A 20,904-nucleotide genomic window follows, 5' to 3' on the forward strand; every position below is an offset into this window, starting at 1 on the left:
ACCACTTAACACTAGGTGGGCTGTGAGCTCGTCCACCCATCTAAGCAAAAAATAATAATTCAATGCGTATATGCCGGGGTTCAAATCCTCCAGGCAGGTAATCATTTTTCATAGCCCCACCACAGGTTTGACAGCCAAGTATCGTGTGCCATCGAGGAAGGAGCCGAAAAGACCAAAAGGTTTCCGTAGTTCTGACCTGTGCCTCTCCTGATGCTCACAAGAAGTCTGAGTGGCAGTCATCGATGCAGTGACCGCAAATCTGGGCTTAAAATCATTGATAATCTTCTGTAGTATTTAAAAAGGATTTTAATAAATATACTGAACCAATTTTTTTATTAATACCTTTGTCAACGCGTGTACCATTTATTTTCCTTTATCTTGTTTTTATATTATGAATGTATTTGAACAACAGAACACACAGCAAAAACAGTTTGCATTTAAGTCGAATATACTCGGTTCCTCACTTCATAAATGTTAACCAACTTAGTAAAAAGTATTTTAAACGTCTAAGCAACGATTACTTTTATAATTAATAGTTAGTTTTTTAAAATCATTAATCTTCTTGGTTATAACCCTATTCTTACAAGTAATCGTAAGCAATCTGCCGTATGTATATACAATAATAGTTGCTTGAAAAACTATCTATAAATATTACCTGAATCGGATAAGACACGTGAGCGCATAGAAGGAACAAACATATTAAATTGCTTTTATTTTGTGGTGCCGGGTAATGGCTGATTTGAGTGATGAAACTAACACTTATACACGAAAGCCGCTGCTAAGACAGGTAATATGATATTAATATAAGAATCTACACCGTGTGCTGGTACCATATAAACCCGAATGAACCCACCGTAAGACTTGACGTTGAAGTCTTCATTATATTGTATGACCCTTTTTAAACGACTTAACGGGTTACTGGTAGCCTAATAGTGCGGGCCCCAAAATTTCCTATCACCAGACTTCAGCAGAATTTTCAGACTAAGTCAACTCACGGAATTGTGATATCAACTGGCCTTCAAGAATTTTATGTTGATATCAAAGAGAATATACAAAGAGAAGATGAAATGAAAGAGAATATTGTGGAATCTCTCATTTACGTTAGAAAGCAAGAAACAATTCTTGAGCTCAACGCTGAGCAACCAAAAACCAACGCGTCGAATCTTTGTGAAAAAACTATCGAAAACGTCAGAGCTTCTTAGCGAGGACCTTTTATCAGAGTTGTGGTGACTATTTCCTGGATATTTTATTCTGTAATTAATCGGAACATGTTTACTTTACAAGACAATAAAAAATCGCATATCACATAAAAACCACGTCTTTTTTACATTAGCTAATACATTGTTATTAAGATCTGCTAGAAAAACTAGGGAGGGAGAGATGGCGGGACATCGTGAGATGCATCAAGTCTGCCCATTCCAACACTACATGACGATCACGACCACTCTGTCAAGGGTGGCACGATTGAGAAGAAGAACAAAAACTAAACCCATAATTTGATTTTTTTTTCTTATGGTAGTGTAGTCGTCGTGGCCTAACGGATAAGACGTCCGGTGCATTCGTGTTGAGCGATGCACCGGTGTTCGAATCCCGCAGGCGGGTACCAATTTTTCAAATGAAATACGTACTCAACAAATGTTCACGATTGACTTCCACGGTGAAGGAATAACATCGTGTAATAAAAATGAAACCCGCAAAATTATAATTTGCGTAATTACTGGTGGTAGGACCTCTTGTGAGTCCGCGCGGGTGGGTACCACCACCCTGCCTATTTCTGCCGTGAAGCAGTAATGCGTTTCGGTTTGAAGGGTGGGGCAGCCGTCGTTACTATACTTGAGACCTTAGAACTTGTATCTCAAGGTGGGTGGCGCATTTACGTTGTGGATGTCTATGGGCTCCAGTAACCACTTAACATCAGGTGGGCTGTGAGCTCGTCCACCCATCTAACCAATAAAAAAAAATAAAAAAAAATAAAAAAAATTTAATTTGTAGCTCCTCATCAGTACTGGACCATGGAACTGCTATTTTATGTTCGGCCTCTGCGTTGGATCGCCGACCGTGATGATTCCGCAGATACGAAAAGACATTAATTCCACTATTGTCATTAATGAGGATATGGCTTCGTGGATACGTAAGTCTGTTATTTTGAGTATTACTATTTCGTTGGGAACCCACAAATATTAGTTGAGTAAATTATCCCGATGCAGAAAAGACAATAAGCGAAGTTTTGAGAAATATTGTATAGGAACGGTCAAAGAGAAGATCTTCTGCCGAGTGCCTTAAATAAATGCTGTTTTGAAGCTGTTGCAAGATTTTTTTGAAACATTAGCGAAGTCAGGTTTTTGCTAGAATTCTGCCATTCTGTTATAGCTACCGTTATGCTCACTCTAACCGGCGCCATCTAGGCGGGCTTCGGATAGCCTGCCGACCGGGAGGGTTGATGGTCGTGGCGCCCGAGGGGGAGGGTGATTGGAGAGATGTGCTCCGCACTAAGCGCTTCACTTTCCCCCTTTGCCTTTTCATGAGTTCTGTCTCATGCGAGGTTTGGACGTTGGTTGTTGAGCGACAGGAGGTTTTAGTCAGTTCGACTCTGACATGCTCCGCCCTACATCCCCAGTGGACGGCGGAAAAAAAAACTACCGTCTTAACTAATTCGATTACCACTATGGATTCTTTAGAAAATTCGTAATTCATAACAGCACCCAAGTATTTTTATTGTTCTTTTGTTGCACCTTCTATGTTGTTTTTCGATGTCAGTGGCACATTATGCTCTGACGGTATGCGATCACCATTCCTAATGGATATTACCAATGCGACGGGCACAGGCAACTTGCTACTTACCACTCAGGACTCTTAAATTTCGTTTGAATCGATAAAAGTCTCAGCGACCAGGCAACAGCGAGGATATTATTTCAGAGCCTGATTATTATTATTAAATCTTTATAATATCTGTTGTGGCGTGCAACCTCTTTAACAGGACATAAGACCTACAACGACTAGACACAGACTAAGACAGACAGTTGACAATAATTCAAAAATAAAGAGAGAAATGGAACGAAGGCGTACGTGACTAGCGGCAGGCAGTACTTTTTTTGACTTCCTAAAAGACGAACCAGACGAACCAGACAACAAGGAACGAATTGATCGTTCTTCTAAGTACATAAAACAGACGACAAAAGAACTAACTGACCGTTCAAGTGATCCTTCGACCGTTCAATATCTGACCCAAACTAAATATAATATTAGCACACCATATTAACTGAAATTCAACATCATCAGATATTTTTAGGTGGTCAGTGTGGCCGGTGGTACTGTATTACTTACGGTACTGACTTGTTGTGTTATCCAGGTTGCATGAGCGATTATCCTGATATCATTTATTTATCTTTTAACTTGCTTTCCTTTTTATTTTTACCATCTCTGGATATCTAAAAATCATCCCTATTTATATCGTCATTTAAAATTTGATTTTCAGCGGCCATCCACAGCTACAGCGCTCTCCCGTGGGTTTTCATATTGCCATCGTTGATCAGGATCTTCGGCCGCAAGAAGTCCTACATCTTAGTCTGCCACTTCGCCTGCATCAGCTTCCTCACACACTACTGTAGTAAAACTATCATTCACATAATCATAAGCGAAGTGTTAAAAGGAGTACTTACAGCTTCACATTTCACAGTTTCCGTAGTCATAGTAACTGAGTACACATCTCCGAGATACAGAGGGGTATTCTTAACGCTAAAATCAGCTTCTTTCTTTTGGGGTATTCTAGTAGCTAATGCTATAGGAACTTTTTTCCATTGGCGAAACATAGCGGTGCTTGGAATAATCTGTTCAGCATACAATTTATTCACCGTTATAGTGTGGCCAGAATCTCCGCTTTGGTTAGCTGATAAAGGAAGATGTCACGACTGTATATCAGCACACAGATGGTTGAAGGGTAGCGACCTTATTTCAGAGAAAGAACTCAAAAGACTGACAAGCTTATGTTCGGAATTTAAACAAGATAAAGGCAAGATAAATGTGAAAAAGAACTTTCTAGATTTCTTTAAAATGTTAAAAGATCGAGAGTTCTACAAACCGGTTTTATTTACGATTTTGTTAATCGGTTTATACATATTCTCAGGTAAATTAATATGTACAGTTTACTCGTTAGAGATATTAAAGAGAATCACAAATAACGAAATCGTAGCTTACAAAGGAATGCTGATATTGGATACTGTAACCGTTCTAAGTGTTTACTTTGGTTGTTTTATAACGAAATTATTTAAAAGACGTTCCGTATTATTAGCCACTTCTAGTGTGGCAGTAATGTTTTTGTTTTCTATTTCATTATATTTATATTTAATCAAATTAAAATTTATATTAGATAGCGTTTATATATCTATTACATTGCTAACTGGGTTTACGATGGCCATTTCATCTGGCCCTATGATATTGTCTCTAGCGATTTCGGGAGAATTGATTTCGTTAAGATTTCGTAGCTTTTCACTGTGCGTTACAGTTTTAATATTCAAATCGTTGAATGGTACAGTTATGAAATTTTCACCGTTTACGTTTCGTTATTTTGGACTGCACGGCGTGTTCTTTATTTACGGCTCATTCTCGTTAACTTTCTTATTTTTATTATACCTATATCTACCAGAGACTAAGGACAGATCGTTGCAAGAAATAGCCGATTCGATGAATGAAGAAAAACGAAATATAGCTGAAGAGACAAAAATGATTACTAATGTACTTAATGATGAAAAAATAATTACGTAGTGGACATTTTAAAAAATTAAATTAAACTAAATTTTAATTCACATTGTGTAGTTTAATCGTAAGCTCCAATGGTGTTGTGTAGTTAAGAGTCCTGAAATACAAGTATAATGATGATTTTGGAAGTTCTAAATCATTGCAAATTTTCATTTTTCTCAACAATTCTGTTTGCAGTATCAATACCTAAATGTATTTTGGTCACATCATTCTTATCACTTTTTTTCTGTGAGAATCAAAAGAAAACTGGTAAGAGATGAATATTACCGTTATACTTCAAATAACATATAGAAAAGTATAATATAGACTTTATAAGATAATAACTTTGATACGTTATAAGTTTTCAGGAATCACAACCCCCTCAACACAAAAATTCGTTTAGATGAAGGCGCTAGATGCCAGAAATATTTACATACCAGAAAAATATACGCATAATCTGAATGCCGACAGTTATATATATATTATAGACACCAACTCAGTAAATAATGAAACACATTGAAACAAGCTGTGAAAATTTAACTAGACTACACTATTTTTATACATGATATCTTATTAATTATTTTAAAAATTCTTCGGTTGTCTCATCGGTTATATTATCTGTTTTGTTGGTTTGTTCTGTCTTTTTTACTTCTTGGAAGCAATCATCTATTTCCAGCAAGCTTTTACCTTTAGTTTCAGGCATATATTTATATATGACTATCAACAAAATAGAGGTGGTCAAGCCGAAAAACAGAAAAGCTCCATGTAACCCGAATTTTTCGAAGCTCGCCGGCGCCAACTTCAGTAAAGTTCCACTGACAATTTTATATAAAATCCCCACAGTGCCTAAGTATAAGCTTCTATTTTTAACAGGAACTATTTCTCCAAACAGCACCCCGGTCATTATAGCAGGTCCACAGCTGACCGCCAAAGAAAATATTGATAAAAGAAATATACTCAGGGTATTGTTTTCCGGTAAAATTCCTTTCTTAATTAAGTAAAGATGAAAGGACATTGCGAATAAAATGCAATTTGAAAATGAAGTGAATATTAAAATCATTGCGCGTCTGCTCATGACTTTTGTTAGAAAACAAGTCAAATAGACGCTTATTACGGTAACTCCGTCTAGTATTAGCATTCCAGTGTATGCCATAGATTTACTACTGGTTATTTTCATGAAAATTACTAACGGATACACTGTACATACTGTTTTCCCGGCAAAAACATTAATTAGCATCAAAGTTAGGCATATAATCATAGGCTTGTAAAATTTTTTTTCTTTCATCCTTTTAACAGCTTCCCACCAATGATCTTTAATTTCAGGATCTATTGTCTCATATCGAATTAGCCTGCTCAGTTCTTTTTCTTCTTCTGCACTTGTGCCTTTCAACCATCGATGGGATTTGATGCATCGTTCTTTGAAACCCCTACTGGCTAACCAATAAGGAGATTCAGTCCACGCTGCCAACGTTATGATATTGTAAATTGAACAGACAATACCACAGAGAGCAATATATTTCCAGTGGAAAAATGTTCCAATAGCATTAGCCATCCAAATTCCCCAATAATATGATGCCAGTTTCATCGTCAGAAAGACACCCCGATATTTGGGCGAGGCGTACTCTGTGATTATAACTATTGTGAGGGTCAGATAGGCTGCGGCAACCACGCCTTGGATGACTTCGCTGGTGATGATGTGGATAACAGTTTCGCTGAAGTAGAAGACCAGGGACCCAATGAAAGCATTTACGGAGACTATGATGAAAGGGATTCTTCTGCCGTAGACTCGTATGATGATTGGGAGTATCACTACCCAGGGTACACCGACGTAACATGTGATGGATGCTGTATAAATAAATAAAATCATCAATATTGAAATCTGGATTCATATTTATAATAGTAGACAAAATTTTACATTTTATTTAAGTTTATTAACTGTTACTAGTATAAATACAGATTAGAAAGAGTGATTCCACCTTAATCAGTGATCATATATATTAAATACTTAAACCTCAATAAACTACAATGCACATTGAGGCATTAACCTTCCGCTACTCTTAATCGATAGAAAAATGGATTCAAATAAATAAAAAATAAAGCCTGGAAAGAAAATACGTGGTTCTACGGGGTAACGAATCTCAACCTCTGACTTACGTATCCAGGACGCCATTTCTTCATCAATGATCTCCATGTTATTGGTCTCATTCCTCATCTGGGGTATGAAGACAGCTGGGGCTCCGGAGAACAAGCCAATGATGAAATAGCATGTCCAAGCTCCACTGCAGATTATCAGCTGGAGAAGAGAAATGTTCTCTTACAGTTTTACCAATTCCAGATTACCAGATGCCCTTAAATAGCCTTACCACCTCTGCCTGATTTAGCTGTCAGTGTGTGCTGTTACTGCAATTGAATTGATTGAAATTGAGGCTCATCGATTGAAGCCCGGATTTTAAATAATCTCTGTTTTAGTCTTCACATGAAACTCCAGTGAATCGACTAATTCACTGATTTACTGGTGGTAGGACCTCTTGTGAGTCCGCACGGGTAGGTACCACCACCCCGCCTATTTCTGCCGTGAAGCAGTAATGCGTTTCGGTTCGAAGGGCGGGGCAGCCGTTGTAGCTATACTTGAGACCTTAGAACTTATATCTCAGGGTGGGTGGCGCATTTACGTAGTAGATGTCTATGGGCTCCAGTAAACATTTAACACCAGGTGGGCTGTGAGATCGTCCAGCCATCGAAGCTATAAAAAAAAGTCATAACCATTCATTTATTATAACTAATAGTGATTAGTACAGTAATAGTGAATAATTAAAACTTTTTGAATCTATTGAAGGTTGTTTTTTGTTCTAACTATTCGCTGTTAGCCTGATGGGCTATTTCAGCTATGCTTTGATTGGTAAGTGAGCTCACGGTGCTCAACCTGAGAGAATGTGCTAAGAGTGGCTCTAGTAAGAGTAGTGCTTCGCTGAATCTACCACCGGATTGAAATCGTGTTTGAGATGTAATCACACTATTTCATACAAATTAACTGGCAATGCTGATTATATTATAGCAAATTTTAAGGCGTCCACCAGGCGTTTCCGTAGTGTAGCGGTTATCACGTGTGCTTCACACGCACAAGGTCCCCGGTTCGATCCCGGGCGGAAACAGTTTTTTTTTCTATTCTTTTTAAATTCAACAATTTTGAAACTAACCTGCCTTAAAAAGTATTTCCACAAATATCTGTCATCATCGCTGCCGTCCATGTTGATAATTAAAACATTCTTCAGACTTTATTCTCTTTTCATGATAGTACGACAAATCTATTGAGATTGTGTTCAATTTATCATTTATTTATACAATAAAAAAACTAAACGCTAGATGCTTATAGAAGAACTAAGCTCAATTACTAATTTGTTAAGAATTCTCTTCCAGCAAGCCCAGTAATAATTCTTTTTTTTTAGAAATACATGTTATTGTAATCTATTGAAACCTTGTGCATTTAGTAATTGTATGAAGAATGATTTCTGTAGGAATATGACCAGGGTGCGAGAAACGGTGGTCCAGTACTATAAAGGTATGTTCAATCAGTCACAGTCGACGGTCATAGAAAATATTATAGTTCTCCGACTATTAAGTATTCTTCAATAATAAAATTTATCGCTGTCACGCCTCTGTGACGTTCATACAGATTACGTTTTTAACTATTAATATTTATTAGGCACTAATACGTAATTGTAGTTTGACGGTGAATTGTTTTAGGTAACTTTGACCGACGATCATACAAGCCACCCGACATAAAGTTGATCTTTTAAAATACCAGATAAACTAACACCTGTTGAACTTGAAATTGAAAATACGTATGATTGGAAGAAATATACGTAGCCTTCAAGTTTTTATTTTTTATTTTATTTTATTGCTTAGATGGGTAGATGAGCTCACGGCCCACTCCGCGGTGAAGGAATAACATTGTGTAATAAAAATCAAACCCGCAAAATTGTAATTTGCGTAATTACGGGTGGTAGGGCGTCTTGTGAGTCCATACGGGTAGGTACCACGACCCTGCCTATTTCTGCCGTGAAGCGGTAATGCGTTTCGGTTTGAAGGATAGGGCAGCCGTTGTAACTATATTGAGACCTTAGAACTCATATTTCAAGGTGGGTGGCGACATTTACGGTGTAGATGTCCATGGGCTCCAGTAACCACTTAACACCAGGTGGGCTGTGAGCTCGTCCACCCATCTAAGCAATAAAAAAAATTTTTTTTTTTTGCGAAATTTGTAGTGTACACTGACTTACACGAAATCGTAATAATTATCGACTTAAATAATACGACTTTTATAGTTAATTTTTTTACAGTCGTCCGTGATCACGACCAATGTAAATTATTCGTTATGTCGGAAATATTAAAATGAAAATCATTATTAAAATTATTAGATTACGTCTAAGATTAATGAAAATCGAATAAAATAGTGTATTCAAACTTTTACAACGAATATCGTTGACCCTGGTCTAAAATCTGATTTTTATTATTGTGAATATGAAATCCGAAATCCTTAGACCTTAATCTATAATAATATATAAAACTACAGTGGTTTTTACGGATGTTCCGTTATAACTACTGAACCGTGCATCCGATTGACTTGAAACTTGGTATCCATGTAGAAAATACATGTACTTAATGGATAGGCTAATATTTGTATGAGTGTTGGACTCCCTACACCAGTTGCGGGGGGGTTAATGATGAGAATATTTGTGGGGGTAAGGAATAATAATGTTAACTTTAAATGCCAAGCGAAGCGGGCGGGTAGGTACAACTAGTATTCTATAAATTTATATGTATTAGATTTTAGTTTCCAATACTTGATAGTTTTCGCGGTATTAGTTCAAATCAAAGCCAATAGATTAACAATATCCCACTGAGTTTCACGCCGGATTTTTTCAGTGGGTCGCAATTCCGATCGGGTAGTAAATTCTGTTTTTTTTTTCCTACCTATACTGATAGCTTTGAGAGGCTATATCAGCTTTGCCCTAACGTGTAGGTGAGCTCACGGGGCTCAAACTGGTAACTCTCAGACACAGCCCACTGAGTTTCTCGCCGGATCTTCTCAGTGGGTCGCGTTTCCGATCCGGTGGTAGATTCTGCGAAGCACTGCTCTTGCTAGGGCCAGTGTTAGCAGCACTCCAGTTTGAGCTTTTTTCTTTTTTTTTCCTACCTAAGCTGATAGCCCTAGCGGCTATGTCAGCGTAACCCTAACTTTAGTAGGTGAGCTCACGGGGCTCAAACCTGACGATGTTGCTAACACGAACCCTAGCAAGAGTCGTGCTTCGCAGAATCTACCACCGGATCGGAAACGCGACCCACTGAGAAGATCCGGCGAGAAACTCAGTGGGCGAAATTCTGCGAAGCACTGCTCTTGCTAGGGCCAGTGTTAACACATTCTCTCAAGTTTAGCCCGTGAGCTCACCTACCAGCCCGGGTGTAGCTGGAATATCCCTTAAGCTACTATTGAATAAGTAAGGGAAAAAGACATCGAAAAACGCGACATTCAGCTGTAAAAATATATTTAATTATATCAATATACGTTTTATTTTCAATAGTCTCGCGTGCCATGCGTGGAATTAACTTGCCTTTGGCTATATAGCCCTCCTTTGCCGCTGTTGGAAAAAAAACAAAGAATATTGAACCAATATTGTCATAAAACATCGTTTAAAAACATAGAAACTCGGTAATTAAAAGTCTCGGGAGGTCGTAAATCTATAAGTTTACAAGATATTCGAAATGAAATGGCCGCCCCGCGGAAGATACGATCGGTAATGAAAAACTGTATCGGCCGAGTTTCTCGGGAGAAATTTAATTATGAAACTTTGAAAAATTAATCGGATGGTAATTTAAAAAAATGAATCTTTCTGAAGTTCTCGAGAAAGCATTTTTAGCGTAACAATCGCTTAAGCTTACTTTCTTTGCTTAGTGACCTTAATATTGGCGTTATTTAAAGAGAAATGTGTTCACGCATGCTCATACTTACCATACGTAATCCATACTTACCGTACATACCGTATTTAACGTCCGTCTGGTGTAGTGGTAAGTGACATGGTCACTACACAAGGGGGTCGCGGGTTCGAATCCCGCCAAGGGAAGAATATTTGTATGATAAATATAAATGTCTTTTCCAGAGTTATGGATGTATATTAAATATATGTATGTGTATAATAAAATTCTTACATTTATTTCCGTTATCTGGTACCTGCAACCCAAGTTTTTCTGAACCCTGTCTCATCCTTCAAAACGGAATGTACGAGACTGCGATCTGACATTTCAAGCTAATATTCACAATAAATATTTTAGTGATTTTTACATGACCCTAACATTAATTTATTTTACATAAATTACCTAATATGAACTAACATTATTATTATCCAGCCTAATAATAAATGGCGCCAACAACATGATTTTCGTAACAATTACAATATTTGATTATTTTGACAGTCATTTGTGTTTTTAAACCATAATATAAACATTAAACATATTCTGAACATTTTCACATCAAGACATTGTCTGCTAAATATTAAATATTTTAGAATAACTAATAATAAATAAATAATATCATAGAATAAACTAAAATAGATATAATATTAATTATTGCCAATAGTGGTGTTTGTGCTCATATACCCTACATTCAAATCCATTCTTGTCCTCAGAATCTTCGTATAAAAAGGTTTATAATTAGCAACCTATTGGTATGTTTGTTTGGTCGTGGTGTGTGCTGCTGCCTGTCAGAGAAGGTTAGGGTCATAGTACAAAGATAGTTTATTTTTTATTGCCCTTGTAGGCTGATGAGCATACGGCCCACCTGATGGTAAGTGGTTACCGTCGCCCATGGACTTCAGCAATACCAGGAGCAGAGCCAAGCCGCTGCCTACCGTTAAGTACTCTCCACAAGCCTCGTTGGAACAAGGATAAGTCATAGCGCTCGGAAAACACCGTGGAGGGGAGCTCATTCCAAAGCCGGACCGTACGTGGCAAAAAAGATCTCTGGAAGCGCACTGTGGATGAACGCAGTGGCTCCAGGTAATATGGATGAACTCTAAGCCGGTGGCGGTGCGATGGTAAATACGAGATGGTGGTATTATTTCAAACAATTCCTCAGAGCACTCTCCATGGAAGATACGGTACAAAATACAGAGGGAATAGATCACAAATTAGTGTATTTCTTACATTTGTTTATCGATGTCACGTCGGAGGGGTAGCATGGCTTCACAAGACGCCCTTGCTTCTGTAAGGACAGTAATCTTTCTCGAAGCGCGAATGAATCTGAATGCTTTAGAAGGTCCCAGAAGCTTACCCATTTTTTGTTTGTAATTTATGAGTTGGGGCTCCGTGACCGAGGTCTGAGTACGGTTCCAATTTTTATCTTTCAACGCGAACGATTTCGTCTTCCCTTAGCTAATCGGAGTTTAGAGAAATTAAAACTGTAATATGATGATTATATTTCAAACGTGTTTCTATTTCGTTAAGCGATGCATGCAAGCAGACCACATTTTGTTATTAAGTCGCCTTCTTGTGTTCTCATCAGTCTTCTATTTAGTCGCGCGTGTCTTGAAGGACACCTTTGAGGGGTATAAGATCTAATGCTCATCATTGCTCATACATGTATACTAGAAGTTCGGTTATTAGGAGAAAAATGTATGCAATCTCGGTTTTATTGGAGTAATGTTCCTACTTCTCTGTCATTAGTTGATACATAGCATAGCAGATACGCAGATTTTCGTACATGCTTAAGATTTTTTAATGCTTACATTGTAGACGAGCTTACGGCCCACCTTGTGTTAAGTGGTTACGTTGCCCACAGGTACCAATAACGTAAAGGCCGTCCTCCATCCACGTTGAGACATCAGTTCGAAGTCTCAGTTTTACAGGCCACGATGAATTCAACAATAATAAGATTATCTATATATATAAAAATGAATCTACGTAATTTACTTAAACGCGCATAGCTTCGCAACAAATTGGATAATTCTGTTTTTTTTGTGTGTTTGTTATTGCCATGGCAAGGTTTGTATACAAAAAAAAAATGAGCGAAAATAGATTAGCTCACTAAGGTTTTTTTTAATTAAGCTGTCGGTGACAAGGGCGCATCAACACCCAAACTTATTTAAAAAAATCATGTAGGAATTTAAGAATTTAGAAAATATGGCGGTACGAAGGTCAGCTAGTTTATTATAACGCAAAATGTGTCTGAACGATGGTCACTATTCATCATCAGATGGGCCCAATGCCAGCCTTTAAAGCCAAAAAAAATGACATAAATGATCGTATCGCTTGATATGAAACACAACGCGCGTCTTATCCTTTAGGCAACGATGGCTTAGTGTGGATATAATGATAATACAGTTCCCGGCGTCAATAATCGAAGAGGCAAACTATTTGTAACATTCCAATAGCCGTTAGATTGCTGTGGGAACAAATTTTGGATACACTCGACCCATTTGTGGCAATTACAAACGCCTTTATCTATTACTGTTAATTAGTGATGTCGTTTTAATTAACTCCTCATAAATTTGTTAGAGCAATGGGACGCTTCGAGAAAATAGGAAATTTTAATTTTTAAATAATACATGGAAGGCTCTGGCAGTATTAAATTTTGTAAAGAGGAGCTTTTATTTAGTAGATACAAGTGTAAAGCACAGTTCTCTGCGGGATACTGTTTAGAAATAAAACCCATTTCCCAGTTTTTGCCACGAACCAAATTGTGTTCACATTGAGAGTTTTTTAGCTGTCCGATCTATTATCTTGAGTAATGTGAGATTTTATTGACTGACTAGCTGAGCCGGCAGACTTCGTAGTGCCTCAATCGATAAATAAAAGACCTAAACTTTTGCACAAAATAAACTTAAAACAAACAAAAGGAATCCGTCCGACGGGGGACATATCAAAGGAAAACAAAATAGTTATTTTTATATAATTCCGAGGATTTTCATATTTATCTACCTATTAAACCTTCTCTGGACTTCCACAAATAATTCAAGACCAAAATTAGTCAAATCAGTCCAGCCGCTCTCAAGTTTTAGCGAAACAAACGAATAGCAATTCATTTTTATATATATAGATAGATAGATTCTCGTGCATCCATCATCGCTACATTAGAAGTTCATTAGGATCTTCTATAAAATGTACTAGTGTCAAAATTTCACCAACGTCGCTTAGTGGCACATCGAGAATTGAAGTTGCCTTCTGTGACAATGTGTTGGTCCGTTGTACCCTCGCTGAAGCCTTTATCGGATGATCCGTATCTCGTAAGATCAAAATACCTGTCTCTAGATAGCAGGGTAGAGGGGGAAGAGGTCGCCCGAAGAAGACATGGATGTAGTGTGTGAATGACGATAGGAAAGAGGAGTGAGTGTTAAGATGACGGCTGATAGAAAATAAGAGAAAAAAAGTAAGAGAAAAATAAGCTGTGCCGACCCCACCTAGTGGAATAAGGTGGAGATAAAGAAGAAGGCCACGTACCATCCGGCTATGGAATGAGCTCCCCTCTACGGTGTTTCCCGAGCGCTATGACATGTCCTTCTTTAAAAGAGACTTGTGGAAAGTATTAAGCGGTAGGCAGCGGCTTGGCTCTGCCCCTGGCATTGCTGAAGTCCATAGGCGACGGTAACCACTCACCATCAGGTGGGCCGTATGCTCATCTGCCTACAAGGGCAATGAAAAATAAAATAAAAAAGGGATAGCAGGGTCTACTTACAGACCACGCGCTAAGTCAACAAAGCATTCAGACATTGCCTAGTTAAGCCAATCAGCACATCTTAATCAGAAGCCCCGGCACCGTCCAACGTCGATCACGGCGCCTGTGCATGATATCAATTGACCGAATCGATCGCATTGTAAAAGCAATCATCGCTATTTATAACTACACAATTAATTGGGCCGGTATGTTCTAATAATAGAATGCATCATACAATCATGGGATCGACTCGTGACTGTCAGGAAAAGGCTTGGGGCACAATTGGTGCGAATTTAGTGCTGGTAAGATGAGGAGTGGTATTCTAAGGTAAGTGGCGGCTTCTGTAACCTTCTGTGACGTGAAATGGCCACACGAACTCATAGACTTTGAATGCCGTCTTCCATCACGAGTGGGAGTTTCAATTATTTTGCAATACGAAAGGAATTCCAAGCACTGGTCACTGTTTTTGTCGAATACGACATAGACTTCGACGCGCGACTTAACCCATACATACAACCCACTGAGTTTCTCATCGGATTCTCGTAGTAGGTCGCGATTCAGGTGGTATTCTGCAAAACTCTGCTCTTGCTGGTAATTGTTTTTCTGGTTGAGCACCGCGAGCTAACCAGCAGTCACCATAGATAATACACATAAATTAGCTATAGATAAGCAACTCAAGCACTCAACAAAAATGTTTACGGGCGTCGGCCACTAGATGGCTTCGCTTCAATTAGTTTCACGATGCTCTTGTAGATGGCAGTAACATATTACCTATTCTATATTTTATTTTTAATGAAGGATTTTGTAAGCTTTCAGGTACCACAGATTGATAAAATTCAATCAATTTGTCTATAACAAATAAATACTTGTATAATTTTAAGAACGTATAAGTTTCATCCGCTACAAGATGTCGCTAGTTTCCATACAAAAATTTTTTTTTCTCCTACCTACGCCGAAAGTTCGGTTTTCCTCTCCCTCTACAGGGAAGAAAGTGTAACTTTTCCTCCCGCTGTATAGGGAAGAAAGCGTAACTTTTCTCCCTGGGTAGAAGTGCGCATGCGCGTTAGTGTCTACGTTTGCTCTCACGCACCTAAAATTCTCCGCCATTGTTGTGCCCGGGTAATTTGCAATATCGTGTTTAGTTAAAAGTGAAATAAACAAAAGGCAATAAAATTTAATAGTGAAGTATTAAACAAAGATGAGTTCATCAGACAGTTCTTATTCAATTAGTAGTAGTTTATTTAAAAATAAAAAAACAGTTAAATTGTTTTATTAATGAGTACTGGCCCCCTACCTTCGGCCAATGCTTCGCCCCTGGACCCCATCGGGGCTTCGACCCCGGCTCGGTACTCCACGAACTTTCGGCCTGGTAGGACAAAAAATAGTATGTGCACCGCAGGACAAAAGTTTGACATTTCCTCCTGCGTGTTTGCCACCCTCGCCTTCGGATCGGGTGGCAATTTTACACGCGGGAGGAAACGTCCAACTTTTCTCCCTTGGTGCACAATGTACTATGTCTTAAAATATCGCACATTCAAGGCCCTTGCAGTCACTTTAAACTACTTTAAAGCCACTACGGTGTTTCGAGGATATTGACATATCGGTAGCAATAAAAAAAAAAAGATGTGGGTACTTTTTTCTTAAAAACCGAAACGACTAAAGCTACGCGCAAAGATAATCCGATTGATTGTTGGAACTCTGGAATGGAATGGATAGGTTAGCGGAATCATCATGAATTTATTAAGTTATAGATATTTGATAAGTTTAATATATTCCTTTGAATACTGTATAAACTATTATATTTATGTATATATGTATATGTATTTGTGTATTTATCTATTTAAATATTTATTTACGCTTATATGTGTTTTGTGTAGGTATTTGTAATCATTATATATAAAAATGAATTGCTGTTCGTTAGTCTCGCTAAAACTCGAGAACGGTTGGACCGATTTGGCTAATTTTGGTCTTGAATTATTTGTGGAAGTCCAGGGAAGGCTTAAAAAATTAAAAATGAAATTTAACAGATATTGATATTTTAAATTGAGATATTAAATACTACATGATTCTAAAATGAAGGCAAATTTTTCAAAAGTAAGTTGATTAGAATCATACTTATACAACTAATGTGGCTTAATGTATTTCACGTAACTTTGCTACGGCAATTTTGTCAGGAATTTTATAAAACTCAATTTCAATTGTTTAGGGATTAACTTAAAAAATGTATAATATGATAATAACATATTTTTTACTGGTGGTAGGACCTCTTGTGAGTCCGCACGGGTAGGTACCACCACCCTGCCTGTTTCTGCCGCGAAGCAGTAATGCGTTTCGGTTTGAAGGGTGGGGCAGCCGTAGTAACTATATTGAGACCTTAGAACTCATATCTCAAGGTGGGTGGCGTCATTTACCTTGTAGATGTTTATGGGCTCCAGTAACTCCTTTACATCAGGTGGAATGTGAGCTCGTCCACACATCTAAGCAATAAAAAAAAATCGATGAAATATTCTTCGTACCAAAAATTATAGGTTTTGTTTATCAGTATCTAAATGTATGGTGATTGTATTTAAATATAATTATATTATTAAACTATATAAATTTAATAGTGCAAGGTAGAGAGGGAAGAGGTCGACCGAAGAAGACATGGATAGAGTGTGTGAATGATGATATGATGATGAGAGAAATGAGTGAGTGTTGAAATGACGGCTGATATAAGATAATGGAATAGAAAAATTCGCTGTGCCGACCCCACTTAATGGGATAAGGTGGAGACAAAGAAAAATACATTTAATGGTATTACTATAAAATAACATTATACATAAAAACAGTGTTTCAATTCATTCATTTAAAAACTTCAGTAAATATAATAATGGCCAAAAAATATTGCCCCGGGTGAGGATCGAACTCACGACCTTAAGATTATGAGACTTACGCGCTGCCTACTGCGCTACCGAGGCTTAGGAAATTGGCTCGAAATACTGTATTATATACAAATAAATGATAAATTGTCAAGGTCAAACTTGTTACATTCGATAATATTTAGACTGAATACTAATTAGCCTGTATTTTTTATATTGTGCTAATAATACATGTTCTTTTTCTATTTAGTATACTTAAATGTTGATATTACGTTAAATATAAGCTATGCTTTATTTTACTATGAATGCAAGGACAATTAAAATTGAAATGTAAACAAAAGCTTGACCCTTTAACATTTACAGGATAGGGATGTTTTGTAAAAAAAACTGCCCATAATAGAATACGTTCTGCCACGGCTCTTAACGATTAATTTTCTCCAGCAATCAATAAAATTATTATTCAAGTATCGAATACCGTTATCTACTTATATTAATATTATAGAGCTGAAGAGTTTGTTTGTTTGAACTCGCTAATCTCAGGAACTACTGGTCCGATTTCAAAAATTCTTTCAGTGTTAGATAGCCCATTTATCGGGTAAGGCTATATATAGGCTATATAACATCACGCTAAGACCAATGCAAGCGGAGCACCAATAAAGAATGTTTCAAAATTGGGGTTTTAATCCCTTTTGAGAGCTTCCACTGCGTGCGCTGCGGAAACGATTAGAGTTTCGCTAAAGTAATGTATGAGAGAGCTGTTCCCCTTTAAAAATTTAAAAAGAAGTCCGCGCCTGCATTATGTCTATATACTAAGGTTGGCTCATTATAACGTTTTTTTATGTTAAACAAATTTGTTCTAAAATAAAGCATTATCTGTGAACTATTCCACGCGGATGAAGTCGCCGGCAAAAGCTAGTTTAAAATAACGTTACAATTCGAGAAATGAATTTTAAATTTTCGAAAACATAAGGGCGGTCGCACACATGCCGACTGTCGCGCGACCGTAGACCGCAACTATTGGTCGGCGCGTGCAATTGACAGCCACGCTCAATTTATGGGCCACACTGTCTAGCTTTTGTTTCAATGCTATTACGTTAAATAGATGTGATTTTGTTACAGTTTTTTTTTCTGATCTGTTGAGTAACAATACCATCCGATTGAGCTCTGAAATCAATTGAAAACGTTATATTTTTCATTACCCGTAAATATTGTTTATCCTACAGTGGTTTTACGGATGATCCGTTATAACTACTGAACCATGCATCCGATTGACTTGAAATTTGGTGTTCATGTAGAAAATACGTGTACTTAATGGATAGACTAATATTTATATGAGCGTTGGACTACACCCTACACCAGTTGCGGGGGCGTTAATGATGAGAATCTTTATGGGGCTCAGAAATAATAATGTTAATTTTAAATGCCCAGCGAAGCGGACGGGTACAGTAAGTGTATAAATATGCTTTATTGTGCACCAGTACAAAAAACACAAATACAAAATACCATGGGCGATCTTATCGTCAAGAGCGATCTCTTCCAGGCAACCATCAGATGTACGAGACAGCTGCATAACATAAATGAAGTTTAATTATTAATCATGTTTTGCATACAGCCATCCAAAAACAAACAAATCACACACACACATTGAACAATAGAAAAATTCACTACGCATGGATGTATAATACATATAATCGTTACTTCTACATAACAGTATCGCGGCCAGAGACGTAATAATAAGAGACGGGGACCTTTGGAAAATTAATCACTTTTGTATTGAATTTTACGTGCAAATTAAAATGATTAGATTTTAAATAAGCTCGTATTCATCTTTTCCGAAAAATTTCAAACTAATAAATATACACAATTTTTCGTGTATATGATAAATGTCTCTGCCAGTATTTCTAGATTTTACGTTAAGCCTTACTGATTGAATAGGGAATATCTGCATTAAATAAAGCATTAAAGATTTTAGAAACCTCAACGATCTTAAATGTTTTGTGTGTGATCAACCTAATAATGGTTTAATTTACGAATAGGAAAAAAACAAATAAACATGATCACGGCTGACATATTTCTGGTTACGTGCACAGAGCTATTTGCATCTAAGAAAATCTAAAATAATATAAGAAAATTATAAAATAAAAGAGAACTATTGTGTGGAATAGAGGTTTTTTATTGCTTATATGCATGGGCGAGCTCACAGCCCACCTGGTGTTAAGTGGTTACTGGAGCCCATAGACATCTAGAACGTAAATGCGCCGCCCACCTTGAGATATAAGTTCTAAGGTCTCAAGTATAGTTACAACGGCTGCCCCACCCTTCAAACCGAAACGCATTACTGCTTCACGGCAGAAATATGCAGGGTGGTGTTACCCACCCGCGCGGACTCACAAGAGGTCCTACCACCAGTAATTACGCAAATTATAATTTTGCGGGTTTGATTTTTATTACACGATGTTATTCCTTCACCGTGGAAGTCAATCGTGAACATTTGTTGAGTACGTATTTCATTAGAAAAATTGGCACCCGCCTGCCTGGGATTCGAACACCGGTGCATCGCTTCGACACGAACGCACCGGACGTCTTATCCTTTGGCCACGACGAATTCAAATGTCATCTATCATCGGTGAAGTTATTTATTGAAGTGAAAACTTCTTTAGAATCGTTGTGATTTCAAGCCGGATGCAACGGAAAAAACGACAGGTAAGAGACACAAATACAAAAATGTGTAGGATGAAGCCAGCAAAGAATGAGACAGAAATATACATACTATTTAATACAGCGCCATCTGTGAGATTTTTTAATACTAACGTGTGTATGAAAGCTCTTGTAGTGAATTTTAATTTAGGATTATACGTGAAATTAAAATATCAATTACTAATGACAAAATTTTACATATACTTAAGACGTTTAGGATAATTGTATTTTAATTTTGGAAGGTTTCACTTCTACCACGTGTGAATTGCACACATTTTGTTTTTTCTTCTGTAAATCGTTTCCAGTTACCCGATGTGCATGTACCGATCCTAGGTTTAATTATTTCAGGCATCGGCGCGCAGTGCGAATTCTGACTGCAAATGATGTTAACGTTATTTTGTTGTCGTTTTAATTAACGCCCGTCCCAGCGCCGATAGTGCGACTATACGAATCATTATTTGTGTGCGGCGAGCCTAATTATCATTGTTTACGAGTAAATTGACGTTTTGTTGTGGACTTAACAAACGATTAGATTTAAAATTTTAGTTATTGCAAAACAAAATGAGACAATGATTTTTTTTATTGCTTAGATGGGTGGACGAGCTCACAGCCCACCTGATTTTAAGTATTTACTGGAGCCCATAGACATCTACAACGTAAATGCGCCACCCACCTTGAGATATAAGTTCTAAGGTCTCAAGTATAGTTACAACGGCTACCCAACCCTTCAAATCGAAACGCATTACTGCTTCACGACAGAAATAGGCAGGGTGGTGATACCTACTCGTGCGGACTCACAAGAGGTCCTGCCACTAGTAAAAAACCACGAGTGAAACTGGAAAGGCCTCTGGGCCACCAGCAACTCTTCCTTTATAAGAAAATAAAAAAGGTATAATCATAAAATGTCTA

General features: G+C 37.5%; 1 protein-coding gene and 2 non-coding genes across 3 annotated transcripts; 2 read left to right on the forward strand and 1 right to left on the reverse strand.

Moving 5' to 3' along the window:
- Nucleotides 1-390: 390 nt before the first annotated feature.
- Nucleotides 391-4,761, forward strand: LOC114240519 (trehalose transporter 1-like protein). Its single transcript, XM_028171088.2, has 3 exons — nt 391-787; nt 1,993-2,131; nt 3,476-4,761. Exons 1-3 carry the CDS (start codon nt 731-733, stop codon nt 4,759-4,761), a joined length of 1,482 nt encoding a protein of 493 aa, XP_028026889.2. The 5' UTR covers nt 391-730.
- Nucleotides 4,762-7,813: 3,052 nt separating this feature from the next.
- Nucleotides 7,814-7,886, forward strand: TRNAV-CAC (transfer RNA valine (anticodon CAC)). The gene has a single exon. It is a non-coding gene; the product is annotated as a tRNA-Val (tRNA).
- A 9,438-nt stretch (nt 7,887-17,324) lies between these two features.
- On the reverse strand, nt 17,325-17,397 carry TRNAM-CAU (transfer RNA methionine (anticodon CAU)). Its single transcript has one exon. It is a non-coding gene; the product is annotated as a tRNA-Met (tRNA).
- Between the last annotated feature and the right edge of the window lie 3,507 nt (nt 17,398-20,904).

Source organism: Bombyx mandarina, chromosome 16 (assembly GCF_030267445.1).
Source record: "Bombyx mandarina strain Sakado chromosome 16, ASM3026744v2".
NCBI lineage: Eukaryota > Metazoa > Arthropoda > Insecta > Lepidoptera > Bombycidae > Bombyx > Bombyx mandarina.

What these genes read in the sequence shown, in the direction of transcription:
- LOC114240519 (XM_028171088.2), top strand. Translation starts at nt 731, where the DNA reads ATGGCTGATTTGAGTGATGAAACTAACACTTATACACGAAAGCCGCTG. An exon ending in GAAAGCCGCTGCTAAGACAG is followed by an intron (nt 788 to 1,992) that starts GTAATATGATAT and finishes TTTAATTTGTAG; the next exon opens with CTCCTCATCAGTACTGGACC. An exon ending in GGATATGGCTTCGTGGATAC is followed by an intron (nt 2,132 to 3,475) that starts GTAAGTCTGTTA and finishes TTTGATTTTCAG; the next exon opens with CGGCCATCCACAGCTACAGC.